The sequence below is a fragment of the Cupressus sempervirens genome, chromosome 8 (assembly GCF_028749045.1).
Source record: "Cupressus sempervirens isolate cs-2001-9-10 chromosome 8, ASM2874904v1, whole genome shotgun sequence".
Lineage (NCBI taxonomy): Eukaryota > Viridiplantae > Streptophyta > Pinopsida > Cupressales > Cupressaceae > Cupressus > Cupressus sempervirens.
Genome location: NC_143125.1, coordinates 811,956,146 through 811,975,892, shown reverse-complemented (window position 1 = coordinate 811,975,892; position 19,747 = coordinate 811,956,146). Strand labels below are relative to the sequence as shown.

The window sequence follows — 19,747 nt, the reverse complement described above, 5'->3', positions numbered from 1 at the left end:
TTGAATCATTTCTTAGAGTTTACATATATTTACAAAAAAGTAGCTTCACATGCAGGTGCACACAAAATCGAGCAAATATATAACACAGTTTAAACCATGATGAACAACAGCTCACTAGAAGATTCTATCACAATATTAAAACTATTTATAATACTTTACAGCAACACTGTTTGTTACTAGATTTTTTCCCCTTGCTGCTACTTGATAAGATCCATGCATATTATAATTGCAATAAATCAATATAGAAGATAGATCAAAACATGAGAATTGTTTGTGGGCCAAGATACCCTAATATTTAATATATGCAAAGTAGAATAGACCCTTAGGGCAGGGTAACGCCATATGATACTTCTTATGCTTAGAATGACCATTTCTAGTCTTCCTCTATAATAATTTCATGTGCAATTCAAGATATAGTTTGCTCCTATATCCAATATGCATTGCAATCTCTTATACTTCATGTCTTTATCATCATATAGAGCAATAAAGTTTGGTGGCATTGCCTCCAAATAAATTGGGTCAGATTTGAACTATTCATGCCCACAGATCTCAATAATGGCAAGAAGAGGCCATGAGGTGGTCAAACATGAGATCAACTGATCTTTTAAGATTATCCCGCATGGGGAACAAAGGAGAAGATTAAGCGAAACATTTGAGAAAAATACGACAAGACAATTTCTAGGTAAAAGCCATTTTCGAGGGCAGTCAAGCTGAAAATTCAAGACAAGCTTTTGTAGAGGAGGGTGATTGGGAGACAATGTCAAGTTCCTTCACAGAATTGTATGAAAGTAGACTTCAAGGCATAAAGGTTGTCAATCTAAGGAGAAGAAGTCAAGCCAAGGGTGTATAAAAGAGATGTTTCAAGTTGAGACAAATAGGCAAAAGACTAAAGCGGAGGAAAGAGTTAACAATTACTCCATAGCTGAGAGTCAAGAGAAGCATAAAAATGTCCAAATCCAAACTCTTGAACAAGAAGATTCCAAGCACTAGGTTTGCATCAGAATTAAAAAATGGCAAGCCCTAGTAGAGAAAAGCAAAAGTTGCCCAAGTTTATATTATTACGAGAATAGATAGCGTCTATTATTATCTAATGGTTATCTATTTATAATCTATTGTAAATATTAAAATGTTTCTTTAGTTAGCCTGTAGTTATCTGCGAATTATCTATTAGCTAGAATAGAATGTTTCTATTCTTTATGACCTTTTCCTAAGGAAACATCATTCATTCTTTTGTATATATTGACCTCTCGATATTTGTTAATATCAAGCAAATATTTACCAATTACTTTGTAATATGGTATCAAAGCCAATACTTTGAGCCTTTTTTTGAAAAATTATTATAATTTCTTGTTTGAAATTATCAAAGCAATATTTTTTGAAATTATTTTTTCTTGCAATCTGCTTCAAGCTAGGTTTCCATCTGCTACTAAATGGCCATTATTCTGCGACTGTCATTTATATCCCTACGATTTTTTTTCTTGCTCACGTCTGAAAAATTGTGCCATTTTATTTGGATGTTTTTCCTCCGGTTGGGTCTATTGGGCAGCATTTTTTGGTTGCTATAATCTCTGCAAATCACGACCCTACCTATGGTTTATTACTCTGCCAATAGCAGCATTTTTTTTGCTCAAGTCGTCATTTTTTTTAGCTTGTATAATCCGCACGCCATTTTTTCCCTTTTTGAGGTTTTTTGCACCCTCCAATTGTCATTGTTGGAGGCGTCTAGGGTTTTCCAACCTTCTCTTGTTCACTCGTGCCCAAAAAACACATTTTTTCTGCATTTCTGCCCCTTTTTTTTTTTTTGGGGGGGGGGGGGGGGGGGGGAGGGGGTTGCACTTAAGGGCTGTTTTTGGGTCAAAACCCTAATATCTTGTACTGAAATAATTTTCTTTTTACAAATTCTTGATGGGTTTTATGAGATCTCAACTAGGTTGTCGTCAGATTTTTCAGGGTGCCTTGATTTTCGACCAAGTGGATCTAGAATCCAACAACATATTTTCTCTAGGTTTTTTGAGTCTATTTTGGATACATCTTCATTTTTTTTGGGTCTTTCTTTTTTTGCCTCGAATTACTACCTTCACAAAATTTCACTTTTTCACTGAAAAATTGCTATGACATCTCTGACTAATATTCTACTCGAGGCCAATTCAAAATTCAATGGTTAGAATTATGGCACATGGAAGTAGCAAATACTAACAATCTTTGAATATTGGAATACTGATCAAATTGTTCTAGGTGTTACAAAGCGTCTGACTACAGATGGTACTGATCAAAATAATTGGGAGGTGGTGATTCCTCTCAAATTATTCGGAGCTAATGATCAGCTCCCTCAATTTCCATCTAGAAGAACAGCTGCCGAGATATGGGAGCATCTCAAGAAACTTCATGAGATTTTAGACAAAAGCAGAGCCTTCTTTCTCAAGAACATTTTGTTTTCTATAATCATGGATGAGCGAAAATCACTCCATGAACGCCTAAATAGGATTCAAGAAATCCGTGACCAATTGCTTGCCATTGGGCGCAAGATGGAGAAAGAGGGTATTGCGGTCATAACCCTCAAAAGTTTTCCCAAGTCCTACGAGCATTTTATTGAGACTCCCAACATCACTTCTACTGGTGTTGATCTGAAGTTCACAAATCTCTGTACACTTAGGCTTCAGCAAAATCGGTGGAAACAATAATTCGGTAGCAATTCCAACTCCACCTCCACAAAGCAAGCCTTAGGCTTCAGCAAAATCGGTGGAAACAATAGTTCGGTAGCAATTCCAACTCCACCTCCACAAAGCAAGCCTTTGCTGCTAAATCCTTTCGAAAGGATAAAGGCAAATCTTAGCAATCTTCTCAGCAGAAGTCCTTTGCTCCAGCTTCAGAAGGCTCCAAGAAAAAGAACATTCAATGCAACTATTGCCACAAGTATGGTCACATAAAGGTTGAATGTCGAAATCGCTTAGCTTCCCAATATAAGCAATCAAGTTCACAGCCCAAGGCGAATAGTGCAAAGCAGACTAAGCAGACGAAATCTGCCTTTAACGCCTTCATGGCAAAAAGACCTATAGATCATGTGTAGTCATTTGCCTGGTACATTGATTTAGGTGCCTCTCGTCATTTCACCCATTGCAAAGACTAGTTCACTAACTACCAACCTTATTCAGGTTCTATTATTTTTGGTGGCTAATGATACTACATTGGGGGACTATCCTAAGCATTGGAGAGTATTGATATGTTGCATTCATGATTGTGTTTGTCATTGATGATAACATTGTAGTAAGTCTGTGAAGACTAGCAGAGCAGCAGTCAGAGATCTTAGTTGTACGAACAATGTTTTGATTGTATGGTAATGCACGTTCATGGACATTTTCGATACTGTGTCCTGATGTTAAGGTTTAATGCGCAGTACCTGAGTCCAAGATGTACAAAAGATATGCCTAATTTGCAGAAAGCAATACAGAGATAGAGTACCTGAGAAGCAGTTTCTAATGTTTGTATTATATCTTTTATAGAGATATAATTTGGAGATGCGCGGACAGCCAGTGACATAAGACAATATGATGATTACATCAACAAATGCACAAGCCCTAATGTTGCATGTGTGAGAAGTTACATACACTGTGAGCCGATAGTGCTATTGTAATTATGAATTAATTAATTATCTCATTATAATTAATTGGGAAAGCCTCAAGGCCGACTCAAGGAATTATTTTGAAGATACGGTATAAAGGAAAGATGTTTTCCTTGTTTTGAATTGTGTTGTGATCATTATATTGAGTGCGAAATGTGAAAAGGAGCAAATGTTTGGTGAATGCGAGTAAGCGATCCAAGAGATTATTGGAAGCAAGATTTGTGATATGGTTACAAGATCAGGAGCAGAAGTCTAGTTCACTAGTTAGAGAGAAAGAGGAAGGAGCAGTACTATTCATTTCTATTATTCTGCAAAGAATAATACAAAGATCATTTGGATAGTGGGTTCATTGGTCTTGCCTTGAAGCTGTTTGGACATTGGGTCCATCTGTCTTCCACAACTCCTACCAGGGTTGGAATCTCCTAACAGGGATTCAAAGTCTCCTAACAAGGACTGATATGTATTGAATGTTGTTATAGACTCCTAACAGGGTCCATCCTCTAACAAGGAATATTTATATTAGTACATCATCTTGTGGGTACCATTCCCACCGGGGTTTTCCCTCTAATCAAAGGTTTCCCTAGTTAACATCTCTGGTGTCATTGTGTATGAGTATCTTGTTGTGGTTTCTGATTATATTGCTCATGTGGTTAATGTATAATAAAGTTATAATTGTGATATTAGTTGGATAACTGATTCAACCCCCCCCCCCAATTATATTGATGGACTATATATTCTAATAGTTGGTAACCGAGCATCAAGTCCTTGAAGGAAAAACTTAACAACTTGGGAGATCACGGCAAGAAGAGATCGTCCAAAGTCTGATATAGGAAATTTTGTCTCACAGAAGATAGAACTTCTTGGCAAGTTATTAGACATGTGTAAAGATCTAGACATTAAGCTTTTTGATCCAGAATCCTTTTGTTGCATACAAAAGAATAGAAGCGGAAGCAAATCCTTATCCAAAGAAGACACGAAGATCCAAGAAGGAATTGATCTACTTATGAAAAGAGAGCAAGAAGGTATGAAAATTTTCATTTGTTGGACATGTAAAGAGCTTGGTCATTTTTCATCAAGATGTCCTTATGAGAGCAAGATAATCTAGAAAGAGTTCACTTTCTAATAATGAGCCTGAATTGGTTAAGGAAGAGGAAGTAAAAGAAGAGCTAGCTCTAGTAACTATTATTGATGATTGTAATCCAAAGACTGTTAGACAAAATGTAGAAGTTTTCTTTGAGACTAATAATGATGTACAAACTGTTGAGCAACAGAGATCTAAACCAAGAGATAAGATAAGAGCTGAGATAGTAACTCCTATCTTTAATAGAAATATGACAAAGGATCACCCTCCAAAGTAGATAATTGGAAGCACAAACAAAGGCTTGATGACAAGAAATGGAGTTAATAAGGAATTATGTCTAATTTCTCAAGTTGAACCTAAGAATGCAGATCAAGCATGTAAAGATGATCATTGGATTCAAGCAATGAAGGACGAACTAGATTAGACTATGAAGAATGAAACATGGGAATTAGTTCTTGGACCTAAAGACAAGAATGTTATAAGAACCAAATGGGTATTCAAAAACAAGATGAATGAGCAAGGCGAAGTTGTAAGAAATAAGGCTAGACTTGTGTGCAAAGGATATTCACAGCAAGAAGGAATAGACTATGAGGAGACATATGCTTCTGTAGCCAGAATGGAAGTAGTAAGAAAGTTCTTGGCTTATGCAACAAATAAAAAATTCAAAGTATATCAGATGGATGTTAAATCAGCTTTCCTGAATGGAGAACTTGAAGAAGAGGTATACATTGAACAGCCTGAAGGTTTCCCTCTAACAGAAAACAAAGATATGGTATGCAGACTAAAGAAAGCTTTATATGGTCTGAAGCAAACACCTAGAACCTGGTATGCAAGGTTGGACAGTTATTTGACAAAACTTGGATTTGCCGAAGATACGGCAAATAGTAACTTATATTTGAAAGAAATTCAGAATGGTTTGTTGATAATAGTTATATTTGTTGATGACATAATATTTGGAGGTAATGATGAAGCAAATGATAAGTTTACTGAAGAAATGAAAATTGAATTTGAGATGAGCATGATAGGAGAAATGAAGTTTTTTCTAGGTTTGCAAATTGTACAGAACAGTGATGGTATTTTAATTTCACAAGCTAAGTACTTGAAAGATTTGTTAAAGAGATTTGGATTGGAAAGTTGTGAACCCGTTGGTACACCTATGATAATTGGTCACAAGCTATCTAGCAAGGATGAGACACCTCCAATTGAGCAAAAGAAGTACAGATCCACGATTGGAGGTTTGTAGTATCTGACTCATACCAAACCAGATATAGTAAACATTGTTGGGATTGTATCTAGATTTCAAGCTGATCCTAAGGAGTATCATTATGCAGCAGTAAAGAGAATATTTAGATATTTGAAAGGAACATCTGACTATGGAATATGGTATGATATCTCACAGAGTACAGCTGAGGTAAAGTATGTAGCAGTAGCTAATAATTGTAAATAAGTTATGTGGATGAAACAAATGTTGAAGGATATTAGGATTGAGTTTATAGAACCTGTTATCATTTATTGTGATAACACAAGTACAGTATGTCTAAGAATCTTGTGTTGCATTCTATGACTAAGCATATATCTATTATCATGTCTTGAGAGAGAAGGCAGTCGAATAAGAGATTAGGTTGGAAAATGTGAGTATTAAAGATCAAATTGCAGATATCTTTACGAAGCCCTTATCTAAAGATACATTTGAGTACTTGAGAGGTATGCTTGGGGTTATGCCCCTACCTAATTCTGAGTAGATGATGCAAAGATTGCATCAGTTCAATGGTACAAAGCACTATTGTTAGACTGGACTGAATGTTGATGCATCCTGTATGGGGGAGTATTTGTGATGAGCTGAGTCATTGAGGACTCTTGGTATTTGGTCTTGAACAGTGTCTTTGGACACTTGTGCTGGTTGAAGACTTGAAGCAGTAAATTGACATAATGAGACCTTAGTCATTGATGTCAATGGGGGAGAAGAGTGCATGAAAAACATAAGATCTCCCAAGTGTGTATGGGGGAGAAGAGTGCAAAGTGCATGAAAATCTCTACTTTATTAGGGTGATTTAGAAAGATTCATGTAAAGAAGGACGAATGCAACATGAAGAATTCTAATGTATGGTGAGTTGTTTAATGTGAACAATTGTTGCCGATCCTAAGAAGATGCAGAATAGAACAATGTTCCAGAGGATTTCAGATTTGACTGATGAAGAGGATTTAAAAAGATGAGAACAGAAGCAGCAAAGTATTCTTGGAACTTAAATGTTTTTCATCTATGTTGTCATCAATGCCAAAGGAGGAGATTGTTAGCATGAATGTTGATGATACTACATTGGGGGAGTATTCTATGCATTGGAAAGTATGGATATGTTGCATTCATGACTGTGTTTGTCATTGATGACAACGCAGTTAATCTGGGAAGACTGGCAAAGCAACAACCAGAGATCTTAGTTGTACGAACAATGTTTTGATTGTCTGGTGATGCACGTTCATGGACATTTTCGATACTATGACCTGATGTTAATGTTTAATGCGCAATACTTGAGTTGAAGATGTACGAAAGATAAGACTGATTTACAGAAAGCAATACAGAAACAGAGTACCTAAGAAGCGGTTTCTGATGTATTATATCTTCTAGTAGAGATATAATTTGGAGATGCGCGGTCAGCCAGTGACATAAGACAATCTGATGATGACATTAGCGAATACGCAAGCCCTACTGTCACACGTGTGAGAAGTTGCATAGACTGTGAGCCAACAGTGCTATTGTAATTATGAATGAATTAATTATCCTATTATAATTAATTGGGAAAACCTCAATGCCGACTCAAGGAATTATTTTGAAGATACGGTCTAAAGGAAAGATGTCTTCCTTGTTTTGTATTGTGTTGTGATCATTGTATTGAGTGCGAAGTGCAAAAAGGAGCAGAGTGTTTGGTGAATGCAAGTAAGCAATCCAAGGGATTACTAGATGCGAGATTTGTGATCTGGTTACAAGATCAGAAGGAGCAAAAGTCCGATTCACATGACAGAGAAAGAGGAAGGAGCAGTACTATTCATTTCTATTATTTTGAAAGGAATAATACAGAGATCATTTTGATAGTGAGTTCATTGGTCTTGCCCTAAAGTTGTTTGGACAATAGGTCCATCTGTCTTCCACAACTCCTAACAAGGTTGGAATCTTCTAACAGGGATTCAAAGTCTCCTAACAGGGACTGATATGTACTGAATGTTGTTATAGACTCCTAACAGGGTCCATCCTCTACTAAGGAATAAATCATATTGTGGCTACCATCCCCACCAGGGTTTTCCCTCTGATCAAGGGTTTCCCTAGTTAACATATTTGGTGTTATTGCATATGAGTATCTTGTTGTGGTTTCTGATTATATTGCTTATATGGTTAAAGTTTAATAAGGTTGATAATTATGATATTAGTTGGATAATTGGTTCACCCCCCCCCCCCCCCCCCAGTTATATTGGTGGACTATATATTCTAACATCTAATTCCTTTCATAAGGATAAAAGCAAGTCTTAGCAATCTTTTCAGCAGAAGTCCTCTGCTCCAGCTTCAGAAAGCTCCAAGAAAAAGAACATTCAATGCAACTATTGTTGGAAGCACGAATGTTGATGATACTTCCATGGGGGAGTATTGTGGAAACATGATTAGATCATTATCGTTATGATATGTTACATTCATGACTGTGTTTGTCATTGATGTCAATATAGCAGTTTTCTATGGTATCTAACAAAAGAATAGCGAAAAGATCAAGTTGGTACTGATAGATCGTTCAGTAATTTCACTAAGCGAGATTAAAGGGAGATACTACTAAGTGTCTAGTATATGCAACTAACCTTGGAAGCACAAGATATTATGTCTAGAAGAAGTTATGCAAGTTTCGGTGAAGACTGTTCTGCAAAAGAGTTTACAGAGGCATGTTCTGGTAAACTTGTTATATCTCTTAGCAGAGTTGTTATTCTGTGAAGCCGAAGTTAAAGATGTGAAGAAGACATTCTGGAGATGACGTAGCTAAGCTCACTCCTTATAATGTTACATGTACGAAAAGTTATTCAAGTTACAAGGCGGAAGATTAATATTATTGCTAAGTGTAACATGTTCTTAATGAGGTCCTATAATAATTAATTAAGGTGTAATAGCTAACTCAGGGAATTGTTTTATGGATTCGGTATAAAGGAAGGACATTTTCCTTTATCATGAAGTAGTGCGAAGAGAGACGTGATGAGATGTACAAATGATTGCAAAGAGCGGAATATGAAGATAAGCAAAGCAGAGCGAATGTAAAGGATACTTCATTGCCGAGGTTTCATTGTGTGATCCGAAGTTTGATACTTGGATCTGAGGTTCATGACTTGGTCTACAAGCTCAGTCAATGATTGGTCCAGCTGACACGGCAGAGGAAAGAAGTTAAAGTACAGTACATACAATTATTGTGCAAGGAATAGTTGAGAGATTAGTTGGATAGTAAGTTTGGTGATCTTACCCCAAAAGCTGTTTGGACAGCAGGTCAATCTGTCTTCTACAACTCCTAATAGGGTTGAAATCTTCTAACAAGGATTCAAAGTCTCCTAACAGCGACTCATATGTACTAAATGTTGTAATAGACTCGTAACAAGTTCCATCCTCTAACAAGGAATATTTATATCAGTACATCATCTTGTGGGCATCATTCCCACTGGGGTTTTCCCTCTGATCAAGGGTTTCCCTGGTTAACATATCTGGTGTAATTGTCTATGTGCATTTTTGTATGGTTGTTGTTTACTTTGGTTGAATGATTAAGATTATTTAAGGTGGATAAATATTTTAATTATTGGATAATTGATTCAACCCCCCCCCCCTCTCAGTTATCTTGGTGGACCATTGTTTCTAACAACTATTGCCACAAGTATGGTCACATGAAGGTTGAATGTCGAAATTGCTTAGCTGCCCAATATAAACAATCAAGTTTGCAACCCAAAGCAAATAGTGCTAAGCAGACGAAATCTGCCTTTTACGCCTTCATGGCCAAAAGACCTGCAAATCATGTTAAGTCATTTGCCTGGTACATTGATTCGGGTGCCTCTCATCATCTCACCCACCGCAGAGACCAATTCACTGACTACCAACCTTATTCAAGTTCTATTTTTTTTGTGGCAAAGAAGAGTACACAGTTGTCGGCAAAGGCAACATTCAGATTCAATCTGTTAGGAGGAATCTTATTTTCCTCGACGTGTACTATGTTCCAAGGATGGAACTAAATCTACTCTCAATCAGTCAGTTGTTGCAACACTCTCCACAGTTGGATGTCACCTTAATTTCACATCAATGTATCATCACTAATAGGGTGACTCAATCTATTGTTGCAGTGGGTCTTGAGGATCGTGGTCTTTTCTAACTTATTGATTCTAGGAATTCGCAGGACTTAACTATGGTTGCTCAACGGTCTTCTGTCAGCAAACTTTGGCATCAGGAGTATGGACACTTAAATGTGTATTATCTCTCTCAACTTGCTCGAGAAGAGTTTGCCAAAGACTCAGACTCAGCAGCTAAGAGTTTGTGATGCATGTCAGGCTAGGAAGCAACATCGCACACCTTTCACTAGTGGTGATTCATGGCGAGCCTCTCAGGTACTTCAGCTTGTTCATGCCGATATCTGCAGCCCTATGGCCACTCCTTCTATTCTTGGGTCCAGGTATTTTTTGTTGTTTGTTGATGATTTCAATAGAAAATTATGGGTATATTTTCTTTAAAATAAATCAAATGCATTTACTGTATTTCAAAAGTTTAAACCTTTAGTTGAGAGATTTTCCATAAGTGTACCTCCCATAATGGACTATTTAACATGGACCTTGTCGTTTGTTATTTCCTTGCTGCCGATTTAAATGAGGTGGTGGCCAAAGCCATGATGAATGTCATACCCTTGTTCCCAAGTCGAGGCCTAATTGTTGGGATTTTAGATGTCCATGCTGTTCAAATGAAACAGTGAACAAGACTTTGAATCTGTACAAGGATGGGATAGAAAGGAGAACCCCTCAGCTTTTGCCTGATTCATTGGGATGTATGGGGATCTCTTCTCTCCTCCACAAATAGATAGGCTGTATGAATGTGCAGAGGGAATAATGTTTGCAGTGCATGAACAGCTCTAACTCTGTTTTATAAATTAATATAACAGGAGCTGCCCCCTTGGCAGTACTTATCCAAAGAAAAATGCCTTTGGGTGTTGTGTTAGCATTCAGCAGGGAAAAAAAACTAGCCCTGGGAATCAAGCCGGTAATTAGAGGATAATACTAGCAATGAAATTCATCAAAGGGAATTTCTTCTCTCAATGTCTACTGTTATCATGTCATATGAGTATGATAGTATTGTTTTTCAAACAGTCTGAACATAAAATAGTCACTCAAGTTTTTCAGGTCCTTCTATTTGTTAAGGAATGGTTCATCTATAGATGCCTCTTGTCATAAGATAAATCACCTGAAACTCAAAACCTGCATTAGTGAAGGCTTATCTTCTTCCACTTTGTACATTATTACCAATGCACAAAAAGAGGGAGTCAAAAATGAAATATACATGAAAAGTATGTGTTGGGACTAAAAATTGCATGCTTCATTTTTAGTCACATCTCAAGAATTTTGAAAAAATCAAGCCCTTAAATGCTTTTAAATGAGATTGTACTTGGTTGTCGGTCTGGGGCCTAAGAGGTGTTTAATGTTTCTAACACCTTTCATTTAGTGCGTCTATGTGTTCTATGAAACTGAAACATCATCCCGAATCATTCTGTGAAGTCCCATTTTGAGCTAGTGTCAAAATTTGCAATTCTGTCCAAGTGTCAAATAGCGATCAGAGGCCCAGTTTGCATCTGAATATCTTTTACCCAGGACTGTGTCATGACTAGTCACTTTGGGGATGTTTAGTGTCCATAATAGGGAACCTATGTTTCAATTTTCAAGTCATTTCGAATCTGTTTGACTAGGTTTTGCACCCCACAAAGTTGGTCATTTATTTTTTGTGCATTTAACTAGCTGGTTCACAATTCTGGGAAGCCCTGTTCGACCAATCATATCTTTGACCCAGTTGACCCAAATGAAAAAATTCTTTTTGCATAGTGTTCTAGGGGTAAGACACTTCATATGTTCCAATTTTGAGATCATGTCGAATCCATTTGATCAGTTTGCTAACATGATCAAAAACCCAGTTTGCATTGTTTTGTTACGGCTAAGGTATCCAGATTGATCCTTACCCCTGTTCGGCATGTTATAACTTTGATCCTGTGATTGGTAAGCCTAATTGAATTGTACCATTGTGTTGTGTCCTGAAAATCCTTGAAGTATGCCAGTTCTTAAGTCGTGACAAATCCATTTACATACTTTCTTATGTCCGTACATTTGCCAAAAACCACTTTTTGACACATTTTCCAGTTAAAATTTCCAAGTGCCTGTTTTCGGAAATTCGCCAAATGTGCCCTGTGATTCATCATGAGCCCAAAACATGGAATTATATTCTCTTCATGGCAAAGAACTTATATCCTAGTTTTCAAAACCCCAAATGATCAATAACTCAGTTTATAATGCCGAACCCGAGCCCAGTTTATGTTTTTTAACATTGTTTGCCTGCAGGGTAATTGAAGTATGGATGTTCGGCAATTAAAATCTCTTGACTGAGAATTCATCATGGGCAAAAAATTTGTAGTGTGATAGAGTATGCAGGATTGAACACTCATGTCGATTTGCGTGGCCTGGTTACATGATCGAATCAATTTTTAAGGCCACCTGGCGAGTCTCCAGATTCAAATTCACAATTTGCAAAAATTGACTAAAATTGGTCATGGCGAATGTCTTTTTCAGCAAAAGTGTTTTCTTGCCAGTCACAAGTCTCCAGTTTGCAAATTAAAAAAGATATTATGAGAATGAAGTACAATCCTCTTCCTATTTTGCTACATCTGCAACAGAGAGAAATAGGTGGTGATTGAGCTCTCATATGCAAGAGTCCATAGACAAGCCAACTCAAATTGGAAGGAGCATTCAGCAGGAGTCATGTTTTTAAGAGAAACCTCACGCAAGGAAATGAGAGGAGACGTTATGTAAAAAAGGAAGAAATCCTGGGCACTTATCTGGAAAATGCAGTTAAAAGGCAGCAAGGGAAGTAGAAACACATGTCTTGCATGAGATAACAAGTGAAAGCGCAAATTTTTAAGCAGGAGATCCCAACGTCCAAGCTAAGAAAATGCAGTCAAAGGGGCAGGAAAGCCCATACAAAGACACAGAGAAGGCGCTAAAGAAAGGTGCAGCTTAGTATATGATCTCCAGCGTTGGAAGAAAAATGGATGGTTAAATATAAACAGTCATGCTGAAAATGAAGATGGAGCCACGTTTTTAAGGAAACAACAGTTTTGTTGAAGAGATAACGCTTAGAAAGATCGAATCCACTGTTGAAAGGTAAAGACCGGTAGCGACTAAGTAAGGAGTAGCCGGCAAGATGAGAGATAGGAAACGTCTGCAAAAGGGGATCAAGAGAGCCTCTGTATATAAAAAGTAAAACCGCCACCATTGTGAAAGAATAAGAGCCAGGCGTTAAAAGAAAGCTCTAGCAACATAGAAAGAGGGATGGAGCTGGCAAGATAACTCACACAAATAAAAAGAAACATGGATAAAATGCACAGCACAGAGACATTTTATGGAAAGGGGCCTGAACATGTTTTATCCCACATTCATTATGTGGTGCATGCTTTTAGTTTTTAAATGCAACTACACGTGTATAATAAGATGTCTCAAGATAGAAGGCTTTTGTGAAAGCCAAAGCTCGTGCATGGGGCCGTGGTCAGCCGTTGGCAACAACGTAAAGATGTGACGTCAGCATGATGAAGGCCTGATTTTGGACGGATGCACATGCGCGCTGATGTGGCAAGTTGAGAAACGGATGCAAGGAGATGGTGCCACGTGGCAGATCGTGTGATCGTCGTTATCTCGCCAAGAGAAAATGCTCACCAGTTAGCCATAGCGAGATGGCGACGCTAATGTGGCACGTGTGACTTGGCACAGTGAGGTGGCAGAATAGAGGACCAGTTAGAATGTGACACGTGGCATTTGGTCAACAGAAGTTTGACCCAAGAGAAAATGAGGAGAAATTTTAGACTTTTCAAATTTTAATATTTTATTATTGTTTTTTCTCAAATCTCACGTCAGGTTCATTTTAATAAAGTTTGAAACTTTATATAGTTTAAACTATATGAAAGTTTTAAATTTTGCAAAAATATATGTTTCAAACCACTGAGTAGAGGCTTGATCAAACGGCCATATCTGGGGCAAATTTTAACCGAATTGGGCACTCCAATATACCGTTGGAATCGGGAGAAGACGAACTTTCAGATTCTGAAGTCAGTTTTTGCACAGGTATCAGTCATTTTGAGCTACACGAGGTTTTCTATCAGGTACCTAAAGTGCAACCATATTCATACCAGGAAGTTCAAATTTATTTTGTCAAGATAGTGACCTGGATATCAGTAGAAGGCAATGGAAATGCAGTTAGGGTTGAATTTGTTCTGATTTACTCAGTAAAAACTCATTTTCACTGGCTTTTTCATGGGGCAATCAGATATTTTGGCAAGTAAAGGGTTTTCATCATTAGACAAGGATATTTTGCAAGTTTGTTACAGATTAATGATGAAACAAAATCAAATCAGAAGGGATGATGGAAGGAAGAAGTTATTCAGTTACAGAGGATTGAATTTCAAGTGGACACTTGTCATCTTCAGAACAGATCCGAAAATTTTTCTAGGCTATATCATTCTTTCTTCCTATCATTGTTAAGGTTCCAGTTTTTGCACTGAGAAACCATTCTTCAGCATTTCTTCTTGTATTGAACAGCATTTTAAGTTTTATGCAGATAGTTCTTTTCTGTTAGGTGATCTATGAGTTTTTTTCTGTACATTTCATGTATTTGATTTCAAGGAATACAAATAAAGTGTAGCAAAAGTTTGAAGTTCAGTTTGAATCTTGTCTCCTAATTATGGCTCTGTTATTTCTTCTAATTTGTGATCAAAGAGCATGAATTAGGTTGCATTACATTTTGAAATGTATGTGGTTAAAATGTCTTGCTTATGGAACAAAGAACCATGTAATTGCTTGATATTTGTCACAGGGTTTGCAGATTTCATGATAGGATTTTCTAAGTATGAGATTCATTCTGTAGCAGATGTCTATTCACAAGGTGAAAGATAGATCAGGGATCTTAATGTAGAGATACATTTGAGGTTTCCAGGAGATGTATGGTTATGATTCATTTAATTGCCCAATAGATAAGGCACTGGTCAGAGATAGGATCATTAAGTTCTGTTGCTCATACTTGGGTCTTGCTGATATCAACATCTTTAATCAAATGAATTTCCCTTTCATGTTGAAGAGCTATAAACAAAATACCCTCACTCAGCCTATGAATTTCATTGTTTTGCATCTAGCTACTGCAGATATATGTTATTTCATAAGTTATTAGGAGAAATAAGAGTTTCTATCTGCTTTGTTTTAGATTCAGTGTATGCTTTGATAACTGGTACCATATAAGGAATCTATAGGTTCACCCGCCTAAGTTTTACAGAGCCTAAAGTGCAGAAGGAGTATAGCCTTATAGTTGGCCTGGTGTCTGAATGGATGTGTTGATAATGGGAGTTAGCTGCCCCTAGATGCATCTTGTTCTCATCAGGGTAAATGGAAATGGGTAACGTTTTCAAACACCAACAGTATGTAAGACACTGAACCTTTGTAGCATGGATCAATCAAGGTGGTACAAATTTCACTAATTGCAGTTCTCTGACACGTCAATTTGCATTGATAGAATTCAACCTACTCATGCGAGCAGACAGATAATAGAGAATCAGAAAGATCTTCTCAAATATACAAGGCTAAAAAATGACACCTTAGGAGCCCTATCCAAAGATGTGTTACTCAACTTCTTGTGCCTTTTCTCAAATAGAAACCATCTTGTCTCGTGCCACCAACAAACAACACATATAAGTTTATAACAGTCATCAATAATATGTACACTGGCTGCAACGTGAGAAAAGCATGGAAAAGTCACATATCTAACATTTGTGTGCAAAGTGATTGCTGGGACGTGATTAATTGGAATTACTCTTATGAATTCTCTTTCATCATTTATTCCTACATTGGAGTACTCCCCCTATTTATCATTTTGCATTAAGTATCAGGGCTCTTGCATTTGTTATTAGGCAAGCAACATACTTCACTTTTTCTTTTCTAGTGATTCTTCAGTAAGCAGTATGCTTCCCAGATAATATATATGAACTAATACAATTAGTATTCGTTTCACTGCAAAATATAACATTATCCCTCGGAGAACCCCGTTAAATAACATACCTACAGTGAATTCTGTATTAAAAAGAAAATCTAGTACAGAGGATTGTCGTCACAACCTGCTTTAAATATGGAGTTAAAAGAACCAAATTTTATTTTAAACCGCAATAGCAACAGGAATCATAGCTAAGGAAATTATCTTTGAATCAGAACTCTAGCATTCCCTCTAACAAAATTGTCTACAAGAAAAAAGAAAGATAACCATGCAGTCAATTTCCACTTCTGCCATGTAAAATATGTCAAACTGCATAGTTTTCTTCTTACAGAAATTGGCTTAAGTTTTCTAACCTAAATGTACTCAAATAATCTTACTTTTACTGCCGATTATATAAACAGAAAAGCGTGATACTAAAGTTATATGCATTACCAAAATCTAGAACCAAAGCCCACTAGGCACCATATCGTTTGAATATATTAGAACAATTTATTTATTTTTAAATTACAATATTTTGTAGTTATTGCAAGGCTAGAGGAAGGCTTTACCCGAATAATGTCATGCAGGCGTACAATATTTGGATGATCAATCTTCTTCAGAATTTCAATCTCCAGCTCAAGACTCTCTAACACCTTTCTGTTGTGTTTCCCGGTTGCGATTTCCTTTATAGCAACTTCAAGACCAGTGAACTTGTGCTTCGCATGCCAGACGATCGCAAATGAACCCGATCCAATGTGCTCGTTGATTACGTAGTCACCCACCTCCCTCGGAGAAAAATCCCCATTTTTTGTCATCTTCTGAGTGGCGCTAACTTGAATGCTAAATCTAATATTCTTCTCCAAAAGCACTCCTGAGATTGATATTAGCGAATCAAACTATATTTAGGTATGGAATTATGGACTCGGTAGAGGCCCGGGAGTTTCTCAAAGGAGAGGGAATGTTAAGTGGTCAAGCTTTTTGATGGGAAAGGAAACTTCAATCAGAAAATACGGAGGAGAAAAACATCAAAAGGGCGAATTCGTACAATATAAAACTACTCACATAAGACTTTTTCAAAACAAATGCATCGCAGAGTTCTATATGTTCCTCGTTACCAGCAAGTCCTCGTTTTTAAAATCCCTTCTCACACTGCTGCCTCTTAATTTAAGAGGGTAACTGCCATACAAAGATTAAATAAAAAACGCCACTTTTGTGAAACAAATGCCCTTTTTAACCGTCGGATGGGCATATCCGACAATGGTAAAACAAAACTTACAAATGACTCAAAAGAGAGACAAACAAAAAAATTGCGCACCCATAACACGAATTTGATCTGGGAAACTACGTATATGAACAAAAATTGATAATAATATGGATCCTTAACCCAAATCCAGAACGATTACGCCCACCACAGTGAAATAAAAATAAGTTATTAATGCACCCAATTGAAGCCCTCAATTCCAGAAAGCTCTCCACGAAAGATGCAAGAAGAGTCTAAGAGAGCACTGGTTCAAAAGAAACAGACTTCTCCACCATGGGAGGAAAAAAAAGATGGATTAAGAGAAAAAAAATGAGATCACGTAAGCCAAATTACAATTCAAAAATTAATTAATAAAAACTCACCCAAATTTTTGGAAAAATCTTCAAGAAGAGAGCAGAAAACGGTTGAAGAATAGAATTGAAATTTCAAAAACTCTTTAGGGGATTCAGAAGCGCTTAGATTGGCATATGAGATGGCGATAAATCCTGTGCGCGGAAATACCCGTTGAAGCCTGGATTCTGTCTAGTTGCAATAATAGAGAAAAAAGCAAAAACTAATGATTATATATATTAAAGAAGATAAGAATATACCTAATGTGTATGTGTCCAGTTTATAGAAATTGCATCACTCAAGAAAAGGGATTTCTTTGTCCACATTCCCTCGAACGCACTCTAGATCTCGTTTAAGATTTTTTTCAAAATAATTGGAAAAAGGAAAGACATATAATTGATCTCCTCCTATTCAGTACTAAATCCATTTAACAAAGGTTTCCATGATCTCGTTAGGAGCAGACATGACCTTTAATGATTATATCATTGCGGGGGTACATTTGACTTGAATATTGTTTTTCATTAATTTAATCAAACGAAAACTGGGACCCAATCCATGTAGCTTAAAAGTTATTATCAATATTTAGAATGTTTTTATGGGTACAGATGGAAAGTGCATTTGTCATTTCCTTTCCTTGTCCTTTATGCTAGTGGGAAGAGTTTGTTTTTGTTTTGCTTTGGAATTGAAGTTTTTTTCGAAGCGACTAAGGTGAGGCTGGGGTCCCATTGAACCCAGCTTCCTTAAAAATAGAGCTTAAAGTCTATATTATGGGTGAACGGGTCAAGATGGTCTATTCTAACTTCCATATCTAAATTTAAAAAATTAGATAATTTACATTGAGAAATATCTTTTTTAAAATATTAATGAATTTTAAGAAAGTTGTGTATGGAAATTCTTTTTATAAATTAGTAAATGTTTATGATTGTTTTAGTGTAGTTTAGTTTATGTTACATACAGGGTTATAAAAATCTTTTAAATAAAGTATCCATAACAAATAATAATCTATTTGAGGGGTGTTTTAGGATTTGCTACCATTATCAGATATGTTTTTCGAACCATTTTAAAAATCATAGTACTATTTTAATTTCAGTTTTTCTTCTACATTCTTTAGAGAGCGCGTGAAAGGAAGTTATGGAAGTAAAAAATCGAGCTAAGAATCGACAATTCTCCAACATGGCCTAATTCTTTGGCTCTACCACTTTCATCTCGCTTTCTACCCCTCAAGGCCTATTATTGTCAAAGAAGATCTTGCTTCCTCAACACCTCCATCAACCAAATCATTGACTCTAACTCTATCGAGAAGAAATGTATCAAAAACCCTTCCCTTAAAACCTTCCAAGATCCTCTAGACACCCCTCCTACTACTATGTTTATGGAGAAGCAGTTGAAGGAAACTAAAATGACCAACCCCCCACCCCCACTAAGTTGAAAGCCAATGCCTCCAAGAAAGCTAAATTTAACATCCACTAGATTGATTCTAATATTGAGGTGATCGAAGAAACCAACAATCATTGTCAATCTACCAAGCTGACAATCAAACTAGCTAAGAATGTTGAAAACCTAAAAGAGTTGGACTCGAAAGGAGGGGAAAGTGAAATGATGACAAAGACAAGAATTTGGGTGAGAATGAGGGTTGTTTGCCTATTGCTAGCAACTCCTCCCATGTCTCAAAGAGTCTTAAAACTAAATCTCTCAATATTTCCCAAAATGTGGTTGCGACAGATATGACCATATCATCCACTATGAATAAGTCCCCCATTGTTGTAAAATGTGATAAAGACAAGATTGTTTGGGAGAGATAGAGAGAATAAAATAGGATTGATGATACGAACACAAAGTTCCAAGATGTCTTTTGTTTATCCCTTAAGGTGGTGAACAACTTAGCTACCACCATGTGTGTGCTCCAGAAGGATGTGTTTAGTGTGAATAATAGTGAAGATAGGAATTACAAGGAAAGTTTTATGTTTCGTATATGATTAGGAAAAGACAATGATGACAAAGATATGCAGTATTTTCTAGTAATAGCTAATGATGATAGTAATAGGAAAGGTGGGGATATGGTTCTTTTTTATCTTTTGCACTATTATCGATAATGGCCCTAGTAGCCTTGTAGTAATGTATAACTCTAGTCATTTATGTTGGTGTGACTCGGTGTGGATCGCTTTAAAAACTTTAAATAGTATTTTAATTACTAGTGGC

General features: G+C 36.7%; 1 protein-coding gene across 5 annotated transcripts in view; it reads right to left on the bottom strand.

Annotated features, from left to right (window-relative positions):
* LOC149544890 (serine/threonine-protein kinase ATG1c-like) overlaps positions 1 to 18,001 on the bottom strand; it is a 121,422-nt gene extending 103,421 nt beyond the window's left edge. Inside the window, exons 1-4 of one of the 5 annotated variants that reach the window (XM_089795444.1) lie at positions 17,581 to 17,798; positions 17,273 to 17,481; positions 17,020 to 17,133; positions 16,527 to 16,828 (exon numbers count right to left, since the gene is read on the bottom strand). In XM_089795444.1, the coding sequence (XP_089651570.1) occupies positions 16,527 to 16,772 (246 nt within the window). In that variant the 5' untranslated portion in view covers positions 16,773 to 16,828; positions 17,020 to 17,133; positions 17,273 to 17,481; positions 17,581 to 17,798. The other 4 variants (XM_089795445.1, XM_089795442.1, XM_089795446.1 and 1 more) reach the window with 4 other exon arrangements.
* Between the last annotated feature and the right edge of the window lie 1,746 nt (positions 18,002 to 19,747).